The sequence below is a fragment of the Phocoena phocoena genome, chromosome 6, assembly GCF_963924675.1.
Source record: "Phocoena phocoena chromosome 6, mPhoPho1.1, whole genome shotgun sequence".
Lineage (NCBI taxonomy): Eukaryota > Metazoa > Chordata > Mammalia > Artiodactyla > Phocoenidae > Phocoena > Phocoena phocoena.
In genome coordinates, this window is record NC_089224.1 from 103,038,223 (window position 1) to 103,056,592 (window position 18,370).

Sequence of the window (18,370 nt, forward strand, 5' to 3'; positions counted from 1 at the left end):
CCACACTGGCCCCGAGGCGCTGTCTCAGGTAACCAAGTCTTTCCTTTACACAGTCATTTGTCCGTGATCCCACACGGCTCCCCTGCCATACTGGCAAATGCCTACTTGAAGCAAAGAGAAAGGAACAGGCAGGACCACAAGCAGAAAAAGCAAGGGGAAGTCATCTTTAAAGGCCAAAAGGTTATATGAAACATAATAAAATACAACTGTTTCCTTTAAAATTTTTAATGGGCAGGAAATGGTATAGAATAACTGCCAAGTCACATAAATTAATGTTTTTGTTAATGTTTGTGATTCTGGAAAGAGCCCTCTATCGGTTGATGAAACTACAGGAGAGTTTTCATCACCGCTGCCTGGGTGCATGACTGGGTGTGGGCCACGGACCCATCTTCACATGGTCCAGAAAAAGAGGCGGCTGCCATGTCTGGCGGGCTTCAGATCTCCTTCCGTCTCAGGGCTGGGCTCTGGCCTTGCTCTTGAGTCATAGGGATTCTCTGGTAAAGGCCGATCTGTTTTCACTTTGGTGACCTGCAGCGGGTAAAAGAGGAGAAGCAGAGCTGAGGGGCAGGTGGAGAAGCTGTGAGCATGAACCCACCTCCTGGGGTCTCCTCTCCGCTCTGGCTGCCTCAGCCACTCCCCATCCATAAAGCCCTAGCAAACCACACTTACCCCGAATAAACAATGAAGAAGGCCTACTTTGTGTCATTCCACATGGAAGAAGTTAGGGATACGGAAGAGAGCACGATTCACACTGTCCTCGGTGAAGGAGTCAGCCCGGAAAAGCACCCAGGCCTTCCTAAGCGGGTCACGGTGACCGAGAGACGAATGAGCGCTAGGACAGCAAGGCCTCCTCCACACAGCCACGCGTCCTCAGCCTGGCTCTGAGGGGGCAACGTTTACTTTCCTCTTGAAGGGTGAGCAGGAGCCAACCAGGAAGATTGGAGAGGAAAAGACCTTCCAGGGAGCCACCAGTGCACACGGAGACAGGGGCGCGGCCTTGGGGCAGCCGAAGCACGGGCCGCGTGCAGAGCGCAGGGAGAGGCAGCCCCTAACCAAGCACGTCCTGTTGTTAGACGTGACGCCAAGCGCGTTACTCCAGTTCACTCTCACACTCCTCGGAGGTCAACCTGCAGGTTCACTGGGACCCCCCAGCTAACGGTGGATGGACCTGAAATGAGATCTGCCTGCTCCAAAGCCCGTGCTCTCACAGAACGCTCGACACTGAGACACGGGAGCCAGGTGATGAACGGCACGCCAAGATGCTTGAATTTTAACCCAAGGGCAACAGGTGTCACTGAAGCAGGGAAGTAACTTACTCACGTCTGCAGGCCAGGCCGGAAGGAGCAGAAGCTAGACGGGGGCGCTGAGCCAATGGGCCAGGCGAGAGAGGGAGCCAACTGGGGTCCCGGGGAGAGAGGAGGACGGCGTTTTACACCCACTGAAACCCACAGAAGTCTCCCTCAGAAACCCAGCAGAAATTGTTCTCATTTTAAAGATGAGGAAACAGGCCCAGAGAGGCAGAAAGACAGAAGGCCATGGTTATCGGTAGTCTTGTTATCTGGTGGCCTCCTAAGCCACTCCACATACTGTGACCAGATCAATCTTCCCAGATGTACAAATTCAAACACCATCTATTGTGAACAGAGCTTTCATGGACACAATCACATAATTCTTATTATAACCACCCTCTGAGGCATAATTATCTCGAGTTCACGGAAGAGGAGCAGAGATGGCTGGCCTGTCTAAGATCAAGACACAGCAAATGTCAAGAGTTGGAGCTGGAACCCCAGTCTTCTGACTACAAGTCCAGAATAGTTTTTCATTTGCTTTTGAAACAGTTCTCTCATCTCTCTGCTATAATTAGAGATCACTAATGGTTCCTTACTGCTTGACAGAGTATTCCAAATGCCTCCAGCTGGCATCTGAAGCTCCTTTAAGGAATTCAAGATGTCTATGAAATAAACCTAGAAAAAATAAAAGGACCCCTTTAAAGGACAAACTACTGGGGAAAGGACAATAAAGCAACTTCCTCTTCTGCACCACACTCGAAATAGAAAAGGAGAAGCATGTGGTCAAACTCATTACCTGGTAAATGGCTGGGCACATGATTTAACCTTCAATTTCCTATCTGTAAAGTGGAACGAGTAGTAGCTCCTAGGGTTATTAGAGTATACATGAAGCACCCGATGTATGGAACAGGTGCTCCATTAGTTATTTTCAATATTAATATTATTAGGACAATGGAATTATGGGTGAGAGAGAGCAACCCTGCCTAGGAGAGCCAGAAACTTCAAAGACAGACCTGACACCTGAGCTGAGACTGGACGAGTGAGTATGAATTCACTGGGGGCAAACAGGAGGGAAGGGCAAGCCAGTGGAACCAGAATGCACAAGTGAATGACGCTAAAATGGAGGCTTTGTCCAGCCAATTATTTCGTCCTTAGAAAGAGACCGAATACTGAACTTAAGTATAACTAAAGCTGATAATCCTCTTAAAGAAATACACTTTTGAAGAGAGTTCACATAACAGTACGTTTTCCTTTTATAGGTTTTAAAAAATGTTATTACAAAGATTCAGGATTAAAAATGCTTTCTTAACAACATGATTTGTAAATTCTCCTTTCGTGAGACAGAAATGAGAAACGGTAGTTTTCTCGATTCTATGAAAAAGTTCCACCACTTTCCAACTTAGAATTATCAACTATTTAAAATAATCTGCTCATTTGGAATTAAAATATACACACTACTATATATATAAAATAAATAACCAACAAGGACCTACTGCATAGCACAAGGGATTCTACTCAGTATCTTGTAATAACCTGTAATGAAGTGAATGTAAAAAATATATATATGTGTATATATATACACATATATATATATCTCTGAATCACTTTACTGTACACCTGAAAGTAACACAACATTGTAAATCAACTATATTTCAATAATTTTTTTTTTTTTTTTGCGGTACGCGGGCCTCTCACTGTTGTGGCCTCTCCCTTTGCGGAGCACAGGCTCCGGACGCGCAGACTCAGCGGCCATGGCTCACGGGCGCAGCCGCTCCGCGGCACGTGGGATCTTCCCAGACCGGGGCACGAACCCGCGTCCCCTGCATCGGCAGGCGGACTCTCAACCACTGCGCCACCAGGGAAGCCCAATAAAAATTATTTTTAAATAAAAATAAATAATTTGTTTGGTACAGCAAAGAAGATATCCGAAGTAAAGATATGCCAGATACACACACACAAAAGTTGCTGAACCATTCCTCTACTTATGGCAAAAAGCGTAAGACCCAACTATCCACAGATGCCACACACAAAGGGAGGGAACGAACATTAACTGGGGGCCTATGTGCCAGGTACTATGCTGGGGATTCACACAGGCTCCGTAGCTTAATCCTCACAGAAAAACAGGGATTAATACTGGTCCCATCTTATAAATGTGGTAGGATAGGAAACGTTAAGAAATTTGCTCAAGGACCCATAGCAATCAAGTCAGGAAACTAACATTCAAATCCACTCAGTCTCCATTCAAACCAGAGTTCTTCCCTCCATGCCTTGCTACCTATGCTTCCCAGAGGGAATGGAGGGTGACAATGCTTAAGAAGCCAGGGATGGGTCAGATCACAAAGGGCTGTGGCATGTCAGGACATGGAGGGGATGCTTTGTTTTGCAAGCAAATAGGAGTGCCCTTGAAAAGCTGTTTGTTTGTTTTTTTAAAGGAAAGTGATATTTGACTTATTTTCCACACAGATCATGCCTGTAGTGATCCATCCTCCCCTCCCAGAAATTCATGTAGCCCAGTTAAGAACTCCTGTCCAGGAAGTGGGGGACAGTGAGAGGATTCAAAACAATATTCCAGGAGATGCTACAGGAATTGAGGACTGGATAAAGGAGGAAGGAGTGCAAAGTGAAGAAAAAAGACATTCAGGTTTCTCCCTCTGAGGGTTCAACAGATGGTGGTGTCACAACTGAGACAGGAAATATGGGAGAAAGAAAAGAAAAACAAGCTTTTTTTTTTTCCTTTTTTTTTTCTTTTTTTCTTTTTTTCTTTTTTTTCGAAAAACAAGCTTTTTAAACTATAGGCATTACTTTTTTTTAAATCTCAGGTATGTTCCTGAAAAATCTGGCATAACCTCAAACCTATTTCCCCACAATAAACTCAATGTTTTCAGCTGACGGTGCCCCTAACATTTTGATTATCCTTGTCTACTTCCTTCTGTTCTTCAGTTAACTAATTAATCAAAAACAAATCTGCACATGCTGGGCGAGCTACTTAAAGGAACACTTCTATTAAATAAACTCCCTCTGGACTGTGTATAACCACTCCCTAATGAAGCTGACTGGTCAGTCTGGATTTCTCACATCAGATCTGTACTCACAGAAGACCCATTCCGGACCCCCCCCTGCCTTTCCCCACCCTTGGCGAGTGAGAGAGAGAGAGAGAGAGAAAGAAAGAAAGAGGGAGAGAGCAGCAGGAAACTGTGTTACCTTTGACAGCTCCCCCAGGTCGGGTCGCACCCAGCCCAGTTTGTCCAACACACACTCGTCAAACTTCGCCTGCTGTTTGCGACACTGACGAAATAACTGCAAGCCGGAGTAATCGATGCAGGTCCAGTATTCTGTAAAAGGCTCCGAACAGTGCCGCTTTATCTGCCTGGAAAAGAGGCCTTGATTAGGGGCAGCTCTTTGCAAAACGATGAAAAACAAAAAAGTGGGGAAAAATTTGGTGCAGACCTCATACACACAGCCTTGCTTTTTGAAAGGTACGGGAGTACTCTTACCTCACTTACAAGACCACATGGAGAGCCTCGGGTTGAGAAACAATACATAAAAAAAGATTTCTGAGGAATAAGACCTAATTTCTTTGTGTAGCAAAAACAAATGAATAGAAATGTCAAAAGACTGTGGTCTAAGGGGTATATATTTCACTTAGAACTCCTCACTTGGGACCTATTTATTCTTCTTAGATCCAATCTAAAGATTACCCACTTCGCAAATTTAGAAGAGAAGGAGGCACACTCAGAGATGGGCATGCTGACAGAAGTCAGAGGTGACAGACATTGACAGAGGAGGAGACAGACTATAAAAAGCAAATTCACAAACTAACAAGGATCTTCTGACCCCGGGGTCAATCCGTGTAGAGGCGACCTGCCCTACACGCCTCCAAAGCTCAAAAGCCTTCATTCTATTCGTGCGCTGAACGAAAACAGAGATTAATCCTTGTCATTAAGAAGAACGTTAAATTATATTTGCTCTCTGTTAAGAAGCAACATAGCATATAATTCATTCTGTGGTAACCAGAAATGGCTGAAGAAAAACTAACTTTTGTGTATAAAAGGGATGAGCCTCCATTATTTTGCGAAATTCCCCTTCTCTCACCATTCAACTTTGCTAGTAATCAAATAAATGCAAAGTCAAACGAGAATAAAATACTGTTATTTTATGTAAAAGCCATATTTGAGGCAGTGGAAGAAGCGTGGAGCACCTCCTTCCCCCGGTGGAATAATAATGAAGTATTTGCTTGTCACACTCCAAGAATCTAGCTACACTCAACACAGGAATCGTATTTAACACGTCTCAGGAAGAACCTCGGAGGTGGCCGAAGGAAATACATGAAGAAAAATTGCCTTTCCATTCCTGCTTGGTTCCCCTCCTGGGAGGCAACCAAGGGGCACCGGTTTCTTATACCTTTGCAGGTATTTTTTTTTGCGGTACGCGAGCCTCTCACTGTTGTGGCCTCTCCCGTTGCGGAGCACAGGCCCCGGACGCGCAGGCTCAGCGGCCATGGCTCACGGGCCCAGCCACTCCGCGGCGTGTGGGATCTTCCCGGACCAGGGCAGGAACCCGCGTCCCCTGCATCGGCAGGCGGACTCTCAACCACTGCGCCACCAGGGAAGCCCCCTTTGCAGGTATTTTGAGTATAGCCTTGGGGGTGGTGGGATGTGTTAAGAGGAAGGAAGAAGGAATGTCAAAGCCTCGGGAGCTTTACTGGGTTACCTGTAGCCTCAACGACCTGCATTTCTACGGTACACAAAACCGCACCCCCCCTAGCCTCAACTTAAGAATCGCGATGGTGGTGAGCAACCGTGTCCAGTTGGAGTTTTGGACTCCTCCAGTATGCTGCAGCGGAAGAAAGGCTGCAAACCATCACTCTGGTACTTAGGTCTGTGTTCTGGGCTCTGTTACCCTGGTACCCACACTAATAGACAATTACCTACTAGAGCTTACAGCAAGCTAGTTCAGCACCTCAGGAGCTTGTGAAATCCAAACATTTCCCACTTAAACATGCTCCCTCTGAGTCAAAGGAAGAATACTTTGCCAAAGTTCTCTTAGAAAATAAAAAAATTTTAAAGGAACACACATTCCACCTTATTAGCAATCAAATCAATGCAAATTCGAGCAAGAGTAAAACACCATTTTGTACCTATCAAATATTTAAATAATATGCAATGCTGGAGAGGGATACCAGGATACAGGCTGAGGACAGCATAAACTGACCCAACTTCCAACTGTAATTCAAGAGCCATAAATCATGTTCAAAGCCTTTTAAAGAATAATCTCACTGCTCGGAAATTTATGCCAAGGAATTAATTATAAAATGAAAATGATCTCTACACAAATGTAATCACTGCAGATTTATCCAAAACAATCAATAATGATGTTTAATAACAAAATTATGGCTGGTTTATCTACGGATGGAGTATTACACAGCCATGAAAAATGATGATCATGAAGACAGAGCAACTTGAAAGAATGTTTCCAATAGTTTCAAGTGAAAAAATGAATTTTCAAATGTACACACACCATGACTTTAAGCACAAAAATATCTCTGCATGTGGACAAAGACAGCAGAAGCAAGAAAGAAGGAAAGCAGCTATTGTGTGAAGCAAGTTTTTTTCCCTCTAGCGTCATTGTAAGGGACATCCGTGGGTTTTGCCTAGCCAGCAGTCATTCTCTATTCTTCTGGAACATCCTTCAAATTTTCCTTTGGGGAACAACCCCTCCCTATCGCTCGGCAATGCGATTTAGATGAATCTAAGTCTACTCCCCACTTTAGGCCTGACCACTCACAGCATTTTATCTCCTGAAACACAACTGATTCAAAGATATGCACATGAAGTTGACCAGCCAGGCCAATGAGACTCAGTCCAGGGACCACTGCTCATGCTACTGGGTGGCACTCTTTGTCTGGGTCTGCTAAGCAAGGAGCACAGCAGCTTGGACTGGCTGGTGGCCATTGCTGCTAAAGCAAGGAGAGGGTCTCTTTGAAAATGAATTTGACAGAGAAAGCAGGACTAAGAAACTGGGGGTGGGGGACAAGAGGTGAAGCCAAAAGATACCAAGTAGGTGTGAAATTATTTAAGCCCTTGAATCCAGTCCTGCCAGTCTTATTTCTGGACTTTACAGTGACATGAGCCAATTCCCTCTGAGTTGAGTTTCTGTCCTTTTTAATAGAGTTCTGACTAATATGGTTAAAACATTTTTCCACAATTATAATTTGGATTTTTTTTACTTATATCAAGTACAGTGGCCTACCTCAACACTTGACTCTGAACACCTTTCCTTTCCATCATAACTATGTGTTCTGTAGTAATGATAATGATAACAATCTAGTAAATGCCTATAAGCAAGCCTTGTGCTAAGCTGTTTTTATGTGCCTTTTCAAATTTCTCACAACAATCTTATGATAGGTATTACTCTACAATTTGGAAGTTGGGCTTCATGGAGATTAAAGAACTTGCCACTATTTACAACAGCCAAGACATGGAAGTGACCTAAATGTCCAATGACAGACGAAGGAATAAAGAAGATGGGGTCTACACACACACACACACACACACACACACACACACACACACACACACAATGGAATAGTACTCAGCCATAAAAAAGAATAAACTAATGCCATTTGCAGCTACATGGGTGGACCTAGAGATTATCATACTGATTAAGTCAGAAAGAGAAAGACAAATACCATATGATATCACTTATATGTAGAATCTAAAATATGACACAAATGAGCTTATCTACAAAATAGAAACAGACTCACAGATATAGAGAACCAACTTGTAGTTGCCAAGCGGGATGGGGGAGGGAAAGATTGGGAGTTTGGGATTAGCAGATGCAAACTATTATATATAGAATGTATAAACAACAAGGTCCTACTGTATAGCACAGGGAACTATATTTAATATCATGTGATAAACCATAATGGAAAAGAATATGAAAAAGAATATATATAACTGAATCACTTTGCTGTACAGCAGAAATTAACACATTGCAATTTTATTTATTTATTTATTTATATTTATTTAGGCCACATGGCACGTGGGATTTTAGCTTCCCGACCAGGGATGGAACTCATGCCCCCTGCATTGGAAGCATGGAGTCTTAACCCCTGGACCGCCAGGGAAGTCCCAACACAACACTGTATATCAACTATACTTTAAAAAAAAAAAAAAAGTGCCAAGTAATAAAGAACAAAAAGAACTCTCATTTATTGTGTGCTCTACTTTGGTCTATGTGACTGCAAAGCCTTGCATTCCCTACTAAAATTAGTAAACTTATCCTTCCTTTTAATTAGCTGGATGTTCACAGAGATACATATACCTTGATGTTGCAACCAGTGGGCACTGACGTGAAAAGATCTTACCTAAAGAAGTCCAGGGCACACTGGTTGACAAGCTTGCTTTCCTCTAAACACCGCCTCGGGTCCTTCTCTTCCCACCGGCAGAGCATGAACTCCTTGTTGGGCTTATCGCACTGAGCTCCGTAGTGATGGGCCGCAGCTTTCAGCACAGAAGAACTGACTTTCACCTGGGGAGAGGAACAGAGGAGAAGGACCAGATTTGTACGAGGACACCACTTCCTTAACCTCACCTCATGCTGGTCAAGATACAGGGAACAGGAAGGTAGCCCCGTTCTGACTTTGCCAAGAACACTAAAGACAGGGGACTCTGTAATAATCCCTTATGATCTATGGTGCTTCAGAGATCACAGAGCTCTTTCACATGTATGATTTTCCACACCTTCGTAATAATCTCATCAGGCTGATATTACCATCCCCATCCCCATTTTAGACATAAGGAAATGGCAGCCCGAATGGAATCCTCAGATCTTTATGAGAGAGAAAGTGGAGCTCTGAAGGAAGATGGAGGCTTCTGGGATGTACGGGGAGGAACCGACCCTGAGGAGCACTGCTAAGTCTCCTCTCCAGGAATAAAAGTAACAGTGGGAGGATATATAAGATTCCCGGAAGATGACAGACTCACAGAAGATTAGAGACTGGAAGGGATCAGTAAGGGCATCTAGTTCAGCAAGTTATTATTAATAATAAAGTACTGAATCTGTGAACTTTTTAAAATTATAGAGTATATCCAAGGCGGTCATCCCTACGACGGTGTCAGTCTCACTCACTTGCACCCCAGCACATTTTCTTGAGAAGCACAGCGTAGCTACAGCCAGCTCACGGTACAGTCCAGAGCCTGTGTAGCAGCTGCTACAGCAGGGGTCCTGCTAGCCTCTTTCTGTACCACCTCTTCCTGTGCCGATACCACAATGTTTGAATTACTGTTCGTTGTCTGGGAAGACCATCCTCCTCACTATTCATCCTTTTCAAAACCGTTCTGGCTGTTCTTACAGATGAACACCCTTCCTCCAATAATTCCCATTGGAGTTGTACTAAGTCTAGTTAACAACAAATTAGAAAGGAAAGGGCACTGTTACACTATTGGGTCTCTGCTCACATTTTATCTCAGAGTCTTTCCCTAATCACCTTAGATAAGCTAGCGCCAGTGGTCACTCTATCTGTGACCACTGGAACGTTAGCTCCAAGAGGGTAGGCATTTTGGGTTTTTTTGTTTGTTTGCTTGCTTGTTTGTTTTTTCGGTACGCGGGCCTCTCACTGTTGTGGCCTCTCCCGTTGCGGAGCACAGGCTCCGGACGCGCAGGCTCAGCGGCCACGGCTCAGGGGCCCAGCCGCTCCGCGGCACGTGGGATCTTCCCGGACCGGGGCACGAACCTGTGTCCCCTGCATCGGCAGGCGGACTCTCAACCACTGCGCCACCAGGGAAGCCCTGGCATTTTGTTTTTAACAGAGGTCGACTACTGTAAAGATCTCCGTTCTTCCTAAGTTAAACGAATTAAGGTGGTGTTTACCATGGTCCACCAAGCACCCAAAACAGCGCCCCAGCACAAGTAGCCGTCTAGCACTCACTCTGTGCCAGCAGCAGGGGAGATAGCAGTTACAAGAGTTAAGAATACGTGAATGATGCCGTCTCACCCAGAACACAGTATGTCTCTCCATTTATTTAGCTCATTCTCACTTTCTTTGGTCAAAATTACAGTTTCCTTCATACAGGAAACTTGCATATTTCTTGTTTATTCCTCAGTGTTCTCACATTTTGGATACTATCTAAATGGGACATTTTCCCCTTAGATTTTCAAGTTGGTTACTGCTTGTTTTTACACTGTATCTTCTCTGTAACCATAGTCTACTGAACTCTTGTCAGTTCTAATAGGAAACTCAAGAGGATTAAGAGAAAAGCTTCCATTTACAAATAAAAACTGCCTCCCTTCCTCTCTGATACTTACATCTTTCTGTCCTTCTTCCTCTCTTTCCCTGTCTTAATGCTCTGACCAAAACTTCCAGGATGAGACAGACAAACAGCAATGGCAGTAGGCGCCCTTGCCTTGTTCTAAACTTTAAAGTAGTTTGGTATGATACTGGCTGTTGGTGTCTGGGATATACTTGTTGGACGTTCCTCATTAGGGAAGTTTCTTTCTAACCATAAATGGCTTTGTTGCACTGTTGTTTCCTCCACCAGGAAAGACTGAAATTTTCAGGTTTCTTTTTCATTAATCTATAAATGTACTGTAGAGCATGAACAGATTTTCTAAAACTGACCCATTGTACCTAGAATAAAATCTAGTTTGTCCTAGTGCATTATGCCTTAAGATACTCCTGGATTTGATCTGCAAATATGTATTAAGAACTTTTACATGAGAGTAATTTTATAATTATCATTTTTATAATAATAAAAATTTTATAATTTCATTTTTCAGGAATTTCACACAGCTTAGGTTAAATTATTAATATTTTTAATAAGATAAAAGGCAAGGAAAGATGAAGAGATAATTCATCTACACACTATAGGAAGAGAAGAATAAAGTTATGACTTTGACTACTAATATTACAACTGTTCTAATTATCAAAGCAAAGGTAAATTTAGGATGTAAGTGAAATTTGCCATGACAATTCTAATACGCTCATTTAAAAATCTGTAAAATTTTGTATTCGAGTTTTTGATAATAGTTTACTTAGGTTAATTGAGTGGTACATGTTTGCTTGCTATATTACCTGTAAAGAGCTGGGAGACTAAAAAATCAAGACGCAAACTTTTTTTAAAGCTTAATATATTTAAAAAATTAAGTTAGCTGCATTTATTTCCTTGTCAAATGTCTTAAAACATCTTTAAATGGCTGATTTAATTACTCCGATGCCTTCACAGCTATCACGCCCCCAAAAGCCTATGGCTTTCTTTGCTTTACTTCCCCACAAGTGTAGAGGTCTTATCCCAATCTAGGTTATGCCCATGTTGTTGCGTACATAAAACACGCCCTGTCACAGGGAAACCAAGGCTGAGAACCACTCACTGAATTTATTTCCTAAGGAAAAGGAGCAATGTGCTCGAGATGGCGCAGCAAGTCAGTGGCAAGTGCAGGACTAGCACCAGAAAGTGTGACCTCCAATCAGGCCTCTCCCCATTGCATCACTGAGGAGGCAAAGAACTTCAGATGTCACCACCACCCCTCACCTGCTTCTTCACTAATACTGACAAGTTCCAACAGAAGCCACAGCCTTTCACAGCTGCTTACTGTGAATACCCTCTCAGATTCATTCAGCTCCCTTTGTCTCAAAGAACACAGAATTTCAATGCCCTTCCTCATCTGTCCTCATAACAGCCTCACTGCACAGCAGGTTTAGATGGTCTGCAGGTGCGGAAACAGAGGCAGAAGAAGTCCCACAATCTACGAGCAGTCTTCTAGTCCTGTTCTCTCTTCCTTAAACCAGATCTGCACCTTTTTTTTTGTAGTTCTTAATTTATACTAGGTTTTGTATTTTGCTTAATTTATGTAAAATGGAGGATGACAGTACTTAGTTGATAGAACTGTTGTCAGGGTTAACACACATTAAAAATATGAAGAACAGTGCCTAGCACATAGAAGCACATCATAAATATTGGCCATTATTTTTACTCAAAATCGTTAATGTGTACAAGGATTTTCCTGCCCAAAGCTTCTGACTGTTTTTCCATAGGCATGTGTCATATAACTCGAAGGTCAATGAGGTCCAAAATGGGTTTAACTTGCTTCTCAAACCCACTCCTTCTGGCTTCCCCAGTTCTGTCAAGTTGCAAATCTGACACCGAATCCTCAACCTTTGCTGCCTCTGATACCTAAGTCATTGCTGAGTCGGATCAATTCTAGATAAATGCATTCTTTCCTCTTTGTAAGCACAGTCACCGACCATGCTGGGGTCAATAATATCTTCCTCAGTTATTGGTTTCCTGCTTTTCTTATTCCTCTCTTCCAACCATTCTTCACAGAGCTGCTGTCCTAAAAGACAATTCTTATTTTACTCTGTTATTAAAACAAATTAGCAACAAAACCCTTGAAGGATTCAGGCTTAACAGCAGAATAAGGCCTAAGTTTCTACTTAAGTATTCAAACCCTTCGGATCCCAACTATCCTTCCGGCCTTCTCACCCACCAGACTTTAAAAAGGTACTGGCTGTCCTCTAGGACACTGAACTCACTTTCCTGGAACCCATTTTTGGCCTCACCTGCTTACCTTTGCTCAGATCCTGCTTTGTTTAGAAAGTTCTTCTCTCCACCTCTGCCTGTAAATGCCATTCTTCAAATGACATTTAGCCAAGTCTTACATTATACCCAAGAAGTGCTTTCTCTGTTCCCTTCATAGCCTCAGAGAACTACACAGCTGGAATCACTTCATCTTACAAATAAAATAACTGTGTCTGCAAATGGGAAAAGTGACTCATCGAGGTAACCGAATAGTTAGGCCTAGAATTTAGATACAACTTCAAATCCTACCCTCTTTTCTTAAACCACGTCTGCCCCTCTTCTGTAGCATTTAATCATACTTGGTTTTGTATTTTAGCTATTTATATAATTATCTGTTCCTCAGTTCAACTGTGTGAACTCTAAAGGCAAATTTATTCCAGAAATAGAACACGTGCAAGAAGCAGAACCTCAGATGACTGCTGAACCAAATTAAAGTGCCAGTGAAAAATACAGCAGCTCTAAGTCTTAACCCAGCTTCACAGTCGGGCAAGAAACAGACTGTTGGCAGTACCCACACGTCCCCACCCCCAACCTTTGGTACATGTCACTTTATTATAATAATTAAAATAATATAATAATAGTTGCCATTCTCACAGGCATATAAGATGAAGTGAAATAATGCAGGTAAAACACTTAACACAGGGCCTGGGATATAATTTTTGGCATGTAATTTTTCATCTTCCCCTCCCTCTCCTCCAGTGTAGCCTCATTATCCAGTCCTGTCCTGGCACTTTTTTTGCCTTAAAATCTTCCACCTCTCCCCACCACCTCACTTACAGGATGAAGTCCAAACTGCTCAGTCTGGCCTTGTGAAAGTTGCTTCCAGCCCTGCCTCAGCCCAAGGTACCTCTCCTGGCTCAGCAACTGTTGCTTTCCACCAACAAGAGTCATGTCAAAAAGCAAAACACAAAAGGTTCTGCTAAGCCTTCTCGCTCTTTTGAGCTTTTGCCCATAATATGGTAGTTTAAAAGCATGGGTTTTAAAATCAGACCTGGGTTCACATTCCAGCTTTACCATGTGACCTTGGGCAAATCACTTCTCTCAGGACCTGTTTCCTTACCTGTAACATGGAGAGATCGATTATACCCTTCCTTACAGTGTTGTTGGAAGGACCCTATGAATTAATGTCTGTAATTAGCAACCTGCCTGACATCTAGAAAAGGCCTGATCATGTCTGCTGTGATGAGTATTATCAGTCTTCCCTTCTCATAGCACTAACTACACTGTACTGTAATTGCCTCTTTATGTTTCTGTCTCCCTATTAGATTATAAACTCTATGAGGACAGGGACTCTCTCTCTCATTTTCCAGTGTATGGGTAATTATTCAAATGAGAGCTGTTGAATAAATGAATGCTTTAAATGTCCTATTACCAAACACTTTCCCAGGTTGTTAGCAAATTCACTCTCCAATATCATCTCCTTTTTCTGCGGCTTCCTAGCTCCACTCCAACGCACTCTGCACCGACGATGCTACTTTAAGGTGACTCTCTCTCTCCCTCGACTGGAGCACCCGGGGTTGTACACTCACTTCGCAAGGAGGTTTGAGTATTAAGTGACATGAAGTAAGTAAAGTGACCCTGGTTGGTGCTTAATAAAAAGTACTATTATTCACGTAAAGGAGACGCAGGTTGCTGCGGGGAAGGGGAGGAGAGTTCTCGAGCTACTTAGGGATGGGTCTCCCCGGGCTGACCAGGAGGCCTCCGAGGGTCAACCTGTGTAAGTGTTGGGGGCATGGGGTGGGGATGGGGGATCCGGGGCCCAGGGTCCGCGGAGTGCAAGCAGGGCTGGGCCCAGGCCCGGGAAGCTGTAGCCCTGTGCCCCGCTTGCCTATCCTCCGGACGAGCCTCACCTCCTGCACTTTCAGGTCCTCCAGAGTGGGCAGCTCCACTATCCCGGGCATGACGGCGGTAGCCCCGACCCCAAGGAGGTGCCCGCTGCCGCGTCGCCCACGTCTCCTTGAACTCCCCTTCCGACTGTCGTGGGCCACGTAGCGTCCGCGCATGCGCAGCGGCGGCACGCAGGCGCACTGCTCTGCCCACCGGCGAGCCACAGAGCATGCGTAGAGCCAGGAAGTTCCGCGGACCCTGGGGGTGGGGCTTCGCCTCGGTTCCGCCTATCCCTTCTGGTTGTCATAGTGAGGCGGGATACACCGAGGCTCTGGTCTCCTAACGGCTGGAAGCTAGAGGCAGGCGCCATGGAGTACACGGGGAGCCAATATATTGGGGAATTTGTAGATGGGAGGTAAGGACCTCGTTTGATTCACTATGTCTTGAACATCCGTGACTGGGAAAAGCCGGCGGTCTTTTTGCCTCTGCAAAGGACTTTGTACCAGACACGTTCACAAACTTTATGCCTTTTAAACTTCAGGACAACCCTTTCAGATAGGAACGTTTATTCCCATTTTACAGTTCAGGAAAATGAGATCCAGGGAAGTGAAGTAACTTGCTCAAGGACGCATATCTAATAAACAGCAGAGCTGAGATACATCCATTCCATGTATACCCGTATATATGTGTGTTTGCTAAATGCCAGTCTTAGATATAGGGATAAGAATATTAAAAATGTCAAGGTTCTTGCTCTTGTGAAGCGTATCGTCTAGTTGGTATACTGCCAACAAACAGATAAATGAGAAGATAATTTCAGATAGTGGCTTTGCTTGAATATTTCCTTCCTCATAGCAACCCTATGAGATAGATATAATCATCCCCATTATACGTATGGGAGAAGTGAGGCACAAGGTAATTATATAATGTGCTCAAAGTCACCTAGTTGGCATTTGACAGAGCAGAGATGAAAACCAGATCTGACTTCAGAGCCCATGTGCTTTCTACTATAGACCCCTGCTGAGCCCCTGTAGAGGATGCATCTAGTTGGAGCAGTCCTGGAAGACTTCATGGAGGAGACAATATTTGAAATGGGCCCTGAAGGTTGAGTAGGATCTAGGTGGATGGAGATGCAAGGTGAAGAATGCTTACAGGCAAAGGGAACAGCATGAGCAATAGCTCAGAGGGCTTATAAGGGAAAGAGCAGGCAGTTCAGTTTGGGTGGAGTGTAGAATGTGCCTGGAGGAGAGTGGGAGCCCAAGCTAGACAGGGGGGCTGTGCTCTTACGTAGAGAGATTTGAATACCATGCACAATTCTGTGGGTGGGAAGAGCCACTGTTAGACCCTTGGTAGTGCTGGGCATTAGGAAATCTAATTTATTTCACCTCTGTATCCCTCCTCATAGTACATCTGTCTGGCACACACTCAGTTAATGTTAGCCACATGAATGAATAAGAGAATGAATGAATGAATAATATTTGAGATATGGTCATCATATCCTTGTTAAGGATTGATGTCTTCATTATAAAGTAGCTCTCTTTGTTCTTTCTAATTTACTTTGAATTTAAAATGAAGGCATTTCAGGACTTCCCTGGTGGTCCAGTGGTTAAGATTCCGCACTCCCATGCAGGGGGCGTAGGTTCGATCCCTGGTGGGGCAACTAAGATCCCACTTGCTACGTGGTACGGCCAAAAAAATACATATATAAAATGAAGGCTTTTCACCTTGAATGCATAAAAGAAAAAACGGAAGGGAAGGAGAGGCAGAGGAGGAAGGGAAGGATGGAAAGAGGGACGGAAGGAAGCAGAGTGGAGGTGGGGAGATCAGGTCAGAGCCCATTGCCACTGTCTCGGTAAGAGGCACCAGGTCTCTGGGCCAAGGCAGAGGCAGTGGGGCTGCAGGAAAGAGAAAAACGTAGAAGTTGGGTGATTTCATTGCCAGGAGTTGGCAACTGATCGGCTCCTGGTCCCACTCAGAGACTGCCTCCAATCCCAGCCCAGAGCCCACCTCCAGGCTTTGAACCTGGAAGATTCGGCTGCTTGAGGGAGGAGGGGATGAGTTCTATTTGGGGTGGGCTGGAGATGTCTGTAGGTGGTCTGAATAATAGTGTCCAAGTTGCAGTAAAAAAAAAATAATAAGAGGGGAGATGCCAAATCTCAGAGAAGGGTTTAGATGGAGACTATGTTTAGAAATGACAGATGTGGTCTCAAGCAAAGAGGTGGAAGAAAGAAGAGGAGGGACTTCCCTGGTGGCCCAGTGGTAAAGAATCGCCTTACAACGCAGGGGACGTGGGTTCAATTCCTGGTCAGGGAACTAAGATCCCACGTGCCGCGGGGCAACTAAGCCCGCAGGCCACAACTACTGAGCTGCACGCCTCAACTAGAGAGCCTGCGCGGTACAAACTACAGAGCCCACGCACTCTGGAACCGGGTGCCACAACTACAGAGCCCACGCGCCCTGGAGCCCGCACACCGCAACTAGAGAGAAGCCCGCACGCTAGTAACGAAAGGTCTCGCATGCCTCAACGAAGATCCCACGTGCCACAACTAAGACCCAATGCAGCCCCCAAAAATTTAAAGAAATAAAAAAGAAGAAGAGGAGTTCTCTTTCCTTCTGTGTCTTGCAGCAAAGTAAAAGCAAAATAGTTTTTAAGCTCTTCTATACGTCAGGCATTCTATTATAGTTTCATAGCCATTAACACCACAACTTTGCAGAGGTGTCATCATTATCCCTATTTTACAGATGAGAAACTCAGGCTTAGAAAGGTGGAGGTCACACAAGGTCACACAGGCATGGAGAGGTGGAGCCAGGTCTGGACTCCAGGCCTTGCCCGGCTCAGAAGCTGTGCCTTAACCACAGCGCTCTCCCGCTTGGGGCCTCTGTCACAGCAGCAACTTCTGTCATCCTCTCAGGAAGTCCACTGGCCCTTCTGTTTCCTTCGTTCCTCACTTAGTAGATGTTCACGAGCACCTATTTAAAAAAACATGATTCTAGGAGCTGAGGATACCAAGGTCTTCCTCTCAAGAAACTTTGATTAAATAGGGGAGATGAGGTATACAATTACGATGCAAGGCAGAAAGTGCAAGGCGTCCAGTGGAGGTACAAAAAAACCAAAAAGAAGTTCAGAGTTAGGAGAGGTAAATTCCAGCTAGTGGGGAAGAATGGAGAAGGAATGAAGGAATGAATGAAAGCATATTTCTTAAGCACTCACTGTATGTCAGGCTCTTTACTAGGAAAACTGTTACCAGAATCTGGGTTAATCTTGGGCATTAATCTCAGCCATTTCACACGTGAGGTAAGTGGTCCAGCTGGTTCCCTGCCCCGTGCTCAGGTGGGGGCCTGTCTTCTACATGGCACTGACCACGCATTATGTAATTGCTAAACTGTGTCCCCCACTGAACTGTGAGCTCCCCGAGGACAAGGACTGCCTCTACCTTGGTCACTGTTTTGTCTGTAGTATTGTATCCAACAGACTAGACTCAGCAAGCCACCTGGAATATAGCAGGTGTGTTCTGTAGATATTTCTTGGAGAAAAGGAAGGAACAAAGGAAGGAGGGAAAACAGAGAGATTTAGGAAAGTCTCCAAGATGATACATCTAGAGCATGGTGAAGTCGGATTCAAATTCCCGTGTCCTATCTAAATTTCACACTTTTCCCAGTTTCCTACTTACGGCGCAATGG

At 44.4% G+C, this 18,370-nt stretch overlaps 2 protein-coding genes across 2 annotated transcripts in view; one reads left to right on the top strand and one right to left on the bottom strand.

Moving 5' to 3' along the window:
• Positions 1–209: 209 nt before the first annotated feature.
• NDUFA8 (NADH:ubiquinone oxidoreductase subunit A8) lies at positions 210–14,892 on the bottom strand. The gene is made up of 4 exons (XM_065879309.1): positions 14,716–14,892; positions 8,656–8,819; positions 4,491–4,656; positions 210–528 (listed from the first exon to the last, which is right to left on the bottom strand). Exons 1-4 carry the CDS (start codon positions 14,866–14,868, stop codon positions 391–393), a joined length of 621 nt encoding a protein of 206 aa, XP_065735381.1. The 5' UTR covers positions 14,869–14,892; the 3' UTR covers positions 210–390.
• Positions 14,893–15,014: 122 nt separating this feature from the next.
• MORN5 (MORN repeat containing 5) overlaps positions 15,015–18,370 on the top strand; it is a 33,296-nt gene continuing 29,940 nt past the window's right edge. Inside the window, exon 1 of the mRNA XM_065879612.1 lies at positions 15,015–15,107. Within this exon, the coding sequence (XP_065735684.1) occupies positions 15,061–15,107 (47 nt within the window). The 5' untranslated portion in view covers positions 15,015–15,060. The remainder of the gene's footprint in view (positions 15,108–18,370) is intronic.